At 42.3% G+C, this 10,578-nt stretch overlaps 1 protein-coding gene across 1 annotated transcript in view; it reads left to right on the forward strand.

The window, feature by feature from the left end:
• LOC142144514 (protein unc-93 homolog A-like) overlaps positions 1 to 10,578 on the forward strand; it is a 53,844-nt gene that overhangs the window by 13,027 nt on the left and 30,239 nt on the right. The window contains exon 3 of the mRNA XM_075203488.1: positions 760 to 989. Coding sequence (XP_075059589.1) covers positions 760 to 989 — 230 coding nt within the window. The remainder of the gene's footprint in view (positions 1 to 759; positions 990 to 10,578) is intronic.

Consider the following 10,578-nt stretch of genomic DNA (forward strand, 5'->3'; position numbering starts at 1 on the left):
GCTCAGTATGCGTCTCTTAATGTATCAGGCCCTCTATTGACATTCACTCTCTCTTTCACATAGAGTCTTCCAGCAATGCTGAAAAAAACATTGTTGGATTTTAAAATGTTGTAAAAGAAAAAAACACTCAGTAATCACTCACTGTACCCCTCTCTGTTGTGAAACCAACTGCCTGCTTTAGAAACCAGTAACAGCAAATAGTACCATAGTTGAAATATTTTAGTAAATAATCTGTTAGTAGTTGATCATCCCTAGAAGTAGTAGTAACATTGCTTAAAAGTACATCTGCTCTAAAACCATAACAATCAAAAAATAATCAACTTTTATCTAAGGAAAGTTAGACAAATAAATCAAATTAGTTATTGGTTTCTATGGTTTCAGCACAAATATGTATCATTGATCAATGTTAGGCTATAGCTTTTTGACAAGGTCATTTCTCAGATATAGGTGCAAAATACATGCTATGTTGTTGGATAAATTTGAAATTTAGAAACCAAGGATTTTTAATATAATTGTGTAAAGACTGAATAATACAAATACTAAACCGAATGCAAATTATGAAACTAAATCCCAAGTAAAGATGATTTCCATGAAATACAATTTTATTATTCGTACAGTTTATGAATGTATGAAAAAGGAAATATTTATTGTTGCACAATTTAAAAGAGAAACATCTTTACTAAGGCAAGGATATATTTTCACTATCATTAATGGTTTTGTTTTTGTTTTTTTAAATTAAATCTCTCTTTCCGATTGCAGGTATAGTTTGATAATTACTTCTGCAATACTAGGATTTGGAGGGGGACCGTTATGGGCAGCAAAATGTACATATCTCACTACTAGTGGAATAAGTTATGCAGAGCGAATGGGCAAAGAGAAAATGAATGTCGTCAATCAGTACTTTGGAGTATTCTTTTTAATATATCAAACATCAGGGATTTGGGGAAATCTAATATCATCTCTAGTACTTCAGCAAAATCCTAATAAAGGTAAGTATCTTGTAAATTTACCTATTGATCTACAATTGAATTGGCAGGTACAAAGAAAAGCTCACAAACCTAAATAATTAAAAGTTAAAAGTATTTTATTTCAAGTTTTACTTGAAGGCTGTTAATAATTTGTGATGAAACCGGGACCCACTGGACTGATCAATTTTTATTCATCACCTGTTACTCACATTTTTTAGTAGTTCTTAATCCTTGGCCCAAACTAAGTATACACACCAGAGCATCTCTGTATTATTGTTATTTCTTGTTATTAGGTACATCTTGCCCTTGCTATTACCTGCAATATTGTATGTATTATAATTATAATGACTGTTGCAATATGGTGTGAAAATAGCAAGACAGCAGTAGCCATAATGCATGACAGGATGGAAAGTTGTGTTAGCTAAGGTATTTGAGTTAGCTTAGGTAGTTACCATTTGCCTCAAATGCCCATTGTTATGAGGTGTGGTATAGATCTGGGCTATTAGTAATCAGAGCAATGTCTGAGTGACTGTTAATATAGCTAGCAGCCCAAGTTAGTTATCTAGGCCAACAGGTAATCTAGAAGGTAATTAGGTTATAACTTCCAGACTATGTGCAATGTGTACTAAACTAGCTGAAAATGTATTAATATGTATCAATATAAATGTTATTGTATCAAAATCTATCACAGACTCAGATCCTGTAACGCTGCACATACAATGTTTAAAATGTCTTAATGTTTCATGCAAGCATGAAGTGTCATTCACTGATGTAATATTGTAACCCTTTGTTAAGTGTATCCAGGTAAATAGTCAAACAATTCAATTGTATAATCAAAGTAACAGAGACAGTATGTCTAACAGTTAAATAATGTAAGTGTTCACTGATAGACCCCTGCTGAAAGGGGGAGGCTTGGAACATCTTGAACTTACTCCCTGTGGGCTACAAACTTACCTGTCTTACATTCCTGCTCCACACTCCTGTGCTGCTGATTCCCCTGCCTTTGTGTACAGCTCAGCACTTCCTAGTTCAGGCGGTCACATGATTGGGGCTGGAAGGCGGCATATACAATCTGCAGACTATATTAAGCTCACTTTGACACTGCAGCTGTGTCAAAGCAACAAGTTACCACTTGGTGTCTGGCTCTACCTGTGTACACTTGTGCTACTTTCTGGTGTTTCCCTGTGTATGATCTATTGGCTAGTTAGACCTCTGTTTCTGGACATCCATTTTTTCTGCCTATGCTCCTGTGTATCTGACCCAGTTACCCATACCGACCATACTGCTGTCTGTGCTCCTGTATATTTGACTAGGCTATCCATACTGACCACCTTGCTGTTGGAGCTGCAGTGTATTTGACCCAGCAAATCGCCTGCGTGCAGGACCCAGTGTTTTACTGAATACGGCTTAGGAGTCTTCTGTGTGGGCTGTACCACTTCAGCTAACTAAATCCTGATTTGCCTCGCTGTACTATACTACCGCTACAGAGTCCGTTCTCCCTGGTTCAGCCTTGCTCTCTTACCAACAGAGTATCACCTATCACGTCAGTGAGCTAACCTATGGGTTACGACCTGCGGACCTTGGCAGCAAAACTCATCTCTCCTTACGGTGGTTCTTGGTGAAGACTGGGGGGTTCATTAGACTCTGCGTATAGCATATGCAGCATATACTTTTTATGGTTGAACTAAACTACAAAAATTATTCTAATTTGTCGTAGAGGAGAGTGAACATATAGTCATTCACAGGGGCTGGCTGGGCTGAAGGGCAGGGGGCATTTACCTCCCGGCTGGTTCCATAGTGGGCTACCTTAGGCTGGGTCACTGGGCTACTTTAATTTTTTCCTTTAAAATGTTGTTAATATGCTGCTGAACCAAGTCTCAGCCCTGGCAAAAAAAATTGCTAACCAGCCCCAGGTTAACCATATTTCTATACAAATTTGTCTCACTTAAGAAGTCTAAAAATAAACATCAATGTTCTCTTATTTACACTATAAAGATATTGGAAGTTCTGTGTCTGGCATAAAATATCCAGAAGCCTGTACATCATATTTATATTATCACATAACTCCGAAGTGATATCTATTAAATGTTATTTCTAAGGTGAATGATCTGAAAATTACATAGTTTAAAAAGTAATACAGTCAACAAGAAATGCACAAATATCATCAAGTACTGTATATCTAATTATATAATTATATATAAACTCGCCCATATAAGCACTGGCACATCTGAGTCACAAGGAGACAGATACAGAAGACATCACTATGCACAGTTTAAAAAACATAATTTACAGGAGGTAATTTATGCATGGAATAATGTACACTTGATGTGAAATATAGTAATTTACACTAGACTGTGGAATTTTGTTATGACATAAGGCTAAATGCCTTAAAACTAGAGATGCTCAGGCTCGGTTCCCCGAGAACCAAACACACCAGAACTTAGCAGATCCGAGTACCGAGCTGAGCAGGCTCAGTAGTTTCGCGCGCCCTCAGAATTGAAAACAAGGCAAAACGTCATTGTTACGTTGTTGGATCTCGGGAGTTTCGGATTCTATAAGTACTGCTCTCCACGGTGATCCAGCGCCAATTCACAGAGGGAAACAGAAGGGGTAGCACAGTTTTTGGCAGTCTCTAGTGCAGTTGGGCAACATTATAGGTAGAAAAGAAAGGAGGGGTAACAATGTTCATCAAGGTCTCCAGTGACATTTAGGAGAGCTCTATTGCTCCAGTGCTAATTGTCATTGCTGAAATACAAATAATAGGTCTGGAGGGCTTGGTCTTCTAAATCTGCAGTCACATTGTACTGTGTTATATAGGTAAAACACAAAGAGGAGAGTTACATTGCTAATTGACATTGTTGAAACAGAAATAATAGGGCTGGCAGGCTCTTTCTTCTAAATCTGCAGTCACATTGTACTTTGTTACATAGGTAAAACACAAAGAGGAGAGCTCCATTGCCAATTGTCATTGCTGAAATAGAAATAATAGGGCTGGCAGGCTTGGTGTTCTAAATCTGCAATGACATTGTACTGTGTAATATAGGTAAAATACAAAGAGGAGAGCTCCATTGCTCCATTGCTAATTGTCATTGCTGAAATAGAAATAATAGGGCTGGCAGTGTTGTTCTCAATCTGTAGTCACATTGTACTGTGTTATCAAAGTATATTCACAGCAGTACACAGAAGACCAGGAGAACCAAGCAGCTGCTGGCACCAGTCATGATGATAGAAATCCATCTACGTCATCTGCTAAAGCCTATGTTAAAGTGCATAGCTTTTTTAAGTCAGGGAAACAAAAATGTAAAAAATACGTTTTACCTTAGTTATGAAAAAAAGCTCTGTAATTCAGGCAAAGTTATCTGCAGAAAAAATAAAATTGCCAACATGCCATTCTGCACACGCAGTGGCAAGGAAAGAATGAGGCCTTCGCCTTTCTCTATGAGTGCTAGCTCTGCAACTGTCACTGAGGAATCTTCTTGTAAGTTCAGTCATGACCAAGCAAGAACTTGTCATTTGGACTCCAAAAGTGGTGTCCAAACACTTTTACTTGTAATAGCTGTGTAAAAGCCGAGCTGGAAGAAAACAGTGAGGCATTAGAGGAAAATGTATGTTCAGATTCAGAAATGACACAAATACCTGAGGAAAGTCTATCCACGAGTGCTATGTGTAATCCTGACCTGTCTGATCGTGTACCCATAAAGAAGGCCCCTTTCAGCATTTCTACAGATGTGTGAATAAACAGCCCAAGTGTAGCCGGTGATACACAAATTGAGGATGCCACTTTGGAATTGCAACAGGATGAGAGGGATATTTGTGTAGCTGATGAGGGCGCTAATGAGGATGTTGATGAGGATGATGTGGTTTGTGTAAGTCCTGCACCAGTGGAAGCAGTTTGTGCACGTGTTAAGAAGAAGGCCATTGCCATGCCTGGGCATAGACCAAAGATTCCACCTCTTATGTGTGGAATTATTACCCAAATCCTGACAACAGTTGTCTAGCCATTTGTAGCATTTGTAAAGCCACAGTCAGTAGATGTAGGGAACTTAACCATCTAGGAACCTCATCCATGTTACCCAATTTGAAGCAAGTTCATGGCAAGTTGTTGGGAAAATCAGAAACTTATGCTAGAAAAATAATAGCAAGCAGTCCATCATCAGCTAGGTCCCTTCTCTCAGCTAGATCCCGACACCTGCAATCTACACCCACAACATCGTCTTCATCAGTATCCTCAGTAGCGATCGGAGTTAGTGCTGCATCCAAGTTGCTAAGGCGAGACGACTCCTCCACTATCCTGTATTCCTCACAAGAATTCTTGAGCATTAGTCCCACTGCTGCTGCTGGGGGTGAATCTTCTACCCAAGAAGAAGACTACTAGTAGTTTACAACAATTGATGTTAAACAATCCTTTGCAAGAGGAAGCAAGTATAAAAGCTGTCACCCAGTCGCAAAGCGGATCACAGACGCAATGGCTAGTATTAGATCTGTGTCCAATATCCACTATTAATGCAGCTGGTTTTAGACAATCACTTGAGGTCTTGTGTCCCCGTTACCAAATTCAGTCACGACACCATTTTACTAGAAAAGCTATTCCTCACCTCTACCAGAAGGTTCGTAAAAATTTAATTAATGGGCTACAAAATGCCATTCTACCCACTGTACACTTAACCACAGATATGTGGACAAGCGGAACTGGACAAGATAAAGATTATATGACTGTGACAGCCCACTGGGTTGGTGATTTGCCTTCACTAGCAGGAACAGCAGCAGCATGTACCCAAGTACGTCACATTTTTCAGAAGCAGACTACTCTGTGTATCACCAACTTCACCAAGAGGCATACAGCTGACAATCTGTTTCAAAAACTAAGGGATGTCATTGCAACATGTCTTATCCCTCTTGGACCTCCTCAGGATATGTCATTTCTGATAACACCACCAACATTGTGAGAGCATTAAAGCTGGTTGAATTCCATCACATTTCCTGTTTTGCTCACACAATCAGCTTGGAGCTGCAGAGCTTTTTAAAAAATGACAGGGACGTGCAGTCTGTGGCCCGAAAAATATCTGGAAATTTCCGGCATTCGGCGACAGCATGTAGGAGATTGCAAAAGCTACAAGACCAATTTAATTTGCCCTGCCACCAACTGAAGCAAGAGGTGGTGATAAGGTGGAATTCCACCCTGTATATGCTTCGGCGGATAGAGGAACAGCGAAAAGCCATCCACGCTTACTCCACAAGCCATGACATTGGGAAATGAAATGGAATGTATTTTACTCAAGCGCAGTGGAGAATACTTTCCGTGTTTGCAAGGTGCTGAAACCATACGAAGTAGTCACCTGTGAAGTGAGTTTAGACACTGTTAGCTTGAGTCAAGTTATTCCCTTAATTAGGCTTGAGAAACTGAAGAAGGAGATTAAACAAAGCAATTACGCTAAGTATGTCGGATTTGTAGATCAATTACTTTATTCGCTTCGCCAGGATCCAAGAGTTATCAAAATCTTGAAATCTGATCACTACATCTTGGTGACTGTGCTTGATCCTTACTTTAAGATCTATGTCTTCTCTTTGTTTACAACTGACCCAGATCTGAAGAGATGCAAGGAGCTCTTGGTAAGCAGGATGACAGCTCAAGTGTTACGTGACAGGTCGGCGTCTCCTCCTTCAGTTTCTCACTCAACTGCTGCTAGGAACAAACTTAGCTTTCCCAAGAGACCCAGGGATGATGCAGATGACTCAGCACAACATTTTGACATCTGGTCTGGTCTAAAAGAATTTACCAAAAAACGTGACACCTCTGCCTTAACTCCACCTAATTCTACTATCACCATCCAAAGGATGGTGGAGGATTATTTTTACGACAGCATAGAAATAGACACATCAGACAGTCCCTTTATATACTGGGAGGAAAAAAAGGGAGTTTGGAGACCCATGTACCAACTCGCTTGGCACTGCCTAAGTTGCCCACCCTCCAGTGTGTACTCGGAAAGAGTTTTCAGCGTAGCCAGGAACCTTGTCAGCAATCAGCGTAGGAGGCTACTTCCTCAAAATGTGGAAAAAATGATGTTCATAAAAATGAACTTCAATTTCAGAGAGGAAGGCCTTTCCCGCCAATTACATCGAAATACTGAGACTTCTGTAATGGTGGATTCCAGCGGTGATGAATTAATAATGTGTGCGGATGATGTACAAACAGATGAGGGTGAGGATGAGACTGAGGAGTTCATTAACAGCACTGCTACATTAGGTGCCTTAGCCCATTGTTAGCTTGTTTTGTGGGGACCCAAAGACACCAAGCACATCAGCCCCAAAAGTGGCACTCCTTGTCGTTGAAGTGCTTGGTTTGTTAAAGTGTGCATGTCCTTTTTAAGATTTAAGGGTGGGTAGGAGGGCCCAAGGACAATTTCATCTTGCACCACTTTTCCTTTCAGCTACCACTGTGTGCCAATGTTACCTACATGTGCTATATACAGTTGTGTGGTTTGCAAAAATCTTAGACACCCATTGATGATGCAGATGACTCAGCACAGAATTTTGACATCTGGCCTTGTCCACTGTAAAATAATTAAGGTGGATGTTGGTGAGCGCTCCCTGGTATATGTAGAGTGTAATGGGTATTGCTGCACAGGGGGAATGGGATCGGTAAGGGTAGTTCCAGCCCTTACAAAGATATATATAATAATAACGGTGTCCCCTTGGCGCATATGTAAAAATCGTGCAGAAGGATTTATTCCAAATGTTACAATGACATCACACGAAATGACACAAGGTTGCAACTTGTGAACAATAACAAAAGTACAAAATGTGATATAGAGTTACAACTTGTGAATACAGAGGTTGAACTGCATGTACGTTTTGCGAGCATAAACAATACAATCACCTTGGCTCAAAACCTCAAACACATATATAAATAGCAAAGTTCTCACTAGATTGGACACGGAGGTCCCAAAGAGGTAAATGGAGTCCAATAGGTGTTCAGTGATCTAGGTAGTACTTGGAACGCCAGGCTCTGATGAGCAATAGATCAGAGAGTGTCTCGCCTTCAGGAATATTGTATAAACCTCAGAGGCAACATGGGTGAAAGATAAAGTTCAGAATACATAAAAATAGTCTGGTAACCAAACACAAAGTCTTTAGACCTGTAGTGTGGATAAATTCCGGTATTCACGTTTGATGTACAGTGTTGCTGCATATACAACATAATAGTCCCATCCAAACAATGCTGATGGTTCGCTGGTGTCAATAGACTTACCCCTATAGGGTTGATGCGCTGTGAAACCTCTCGAGATGACTGCCTCTAAACGGTGAGTGCAGTGGGATCCTCAGTCAGCCGATGCAGTCGCGGCCGCGGCTGGCACCAAATTGCACATGCGCATGCGACGGATGTACGGCCGGGTATAAGCGCTGTTCCTCTATCGGTCCTGGCAGGTATCAGAGACAGATGAGCGATGCAGCTACCCCCCCAACGCGTTTCGCTTTACTGCTTCATCAGGGAAAGTGACTCACTTTCGCTCATCTGATCTATTGCTCATCAGAGCCTGGCGTTCCAAGTACTACCTGGATCACTGAACACCTATTGGACTCCATTTACCTCTTTGGGACCTCAGTGTCCAATCTAGTGAGAACTTTGCTATTTATATATGTGTTTGAGGTTTTGAGCCAAGGTCAGGGCCTGATCAACCACTAGGCGCTGGGTCCCGGGGGGCGCGGCGCTGCGGGTATTTATTTTTTTTTTCATTCTTTTTTTTTTTTCTTCATTCATTTTTTTTTTCGGGGTGGGGGAGGGGGGTCGCCGCAAAGGGGGGGGGGGGTGGTCGCCGCGGGGGGGTGGAGGTCAGTGGTTAGCAACACACAGCCAATCGCCAGGCTGCCTGTTGCTGTGCAGCAGACAGGAAGCAGGACGTCTTCACTTCCAATCTGCTGATCTGAGGAGAGGAGCGACGCTTGCACAACTACAGGTAAGTGAAGGAGTGAACTGCCCTGCATATCTATAGGGAGGGGGGGAACTGCCCTGCATATCTATAGGGAGGGGGGGGAACTGCCCTGCATATCTATAGGGAGGGGGGGGAACTGCCCTGCATATCTATAGGGAGGGGGGGAACTGCCCTGCATATCTATAGGGAGGGGGGGGGGGAACTGCCCTGCATATCTATAGGGAGGGGGGAACTGACCTGCATATCTATAGGGAGGGGGGGAACTGCTCTGCATATCTATAGGGAGGGGGGGGGAACTGCCGTGCATATCTATAGGGAGGGGGGGGAACTGCCCTGCATATCTATAGGGAGGGGGGAACTGCCCTGCATATCTATAGGGAGGGGGGGAACTGCCCTGCATATCTATAGGGACGGGGGGAACTGCCCTGCATATCTATAGGGAGGGGGGAACTGCCCTGCATATCTATAGGGAGGGGGGGAACTGCCCTGCATATCTATAGGGACGGGGGGAACTGTCCTGCATATCTATAGGGAGGGGGGAACTGCCCTGCATATCTATAGGGAGGGAGGGGAACTGCCCTGCATATCTATAGGGAGGGGGCGGGAACTACCCTGCATATCTATAGGGAGGGGGGGAACTACCCTGCATATCTATAGGGAGGGGGGGGGACTACCCTGCATATCTATAGGGAGGGAAAGAGGGGACTGTCATGCATATGTATAGGGAGGGAGAAGGGGACTGTCATACAAATCTATAGGGTGGGAGAGGGGGGGCTGCCATGAAAATCTATAGGGAGGGAGAGAGGTGGATATGTATGAAGGAGGGCAGAGGAGGGGGGCTGATATATGTGACTGGGGGAGGTGGGAGGTAAAGAAAATGGCTGCAGTAGGGGTTAAGGAAAATGGCTGTGGGGGGGGTTGTGGTTAAGGAAAATGGCTGCAGGGGGTATTTAAAAAATAGAGCAGCTTTGGGGGGCAGAATCTCATGATTGTGTGGTGGTCACATGGGTGGTCTCAGCAATCACTAGAATACTAAATATTAGTGAGATGGGGCTGGTAGAGGTTTGTATTTGATTGACAACAAATATTCAGATATTGCTTATATATGCCTGTCCAATGGGGTACTTTTAGCTGGCCATAATGGAGTGTTTTGTTTTAACTAAAGGGCCTAATCATTCAGGGTTTGCATTATAATACATTTTTGCATTTTCAAAACAGGACGCCAACTTTCCAGAAGCCAGCGAGTGGATAACAAAGTTGCAAGAGAGAAGAGCAAGAACAGGTAAGAGACAATGGCACAATCTGTCTAAATTTGAATTCTGGAGAATACACCTGAACATTCATATTCAGGAGTGTTCCTATACACCTATATATTCGGAGGAAGGGGGGGGGCCGTATTAGCCTAGGGCGGCCAGAACCCTTAATCAGGCCCTGGCCAAGGTGATTGTATTGTTTATGCTCGCAATACGTACATGCAGTTCAACCTCTGTATTCACAAGTTGTAACTCTATATCACATTTTGTACTTTTGTTATTATTCACAAGTTGCAACCTTGTGTGATTTCGTGTGATGTCATTGTAACATTTGGAATAAATCCTTCTGCACGATTTTTACATATGCGCCAAGGGGACACCGTTATTACTGTAAAATAATTGACCAGAATTAGTGACACCTCTGCA

Source organism: Mixophyes fleayi, chromosome 3, assembly GCF_038048845.1.
Source record: "Mixophyes fleayi isolate aMixFle1 chromosome 3, aMixFle1.hap1, whole genome shotgun sequence".
Classification (NCBI taxonomy): Eukaryota; Metazoa; Chordata; class Amphibia; order Anura; family Limnodynastidae; genus Mixophyes; species Mixophyes fleayi.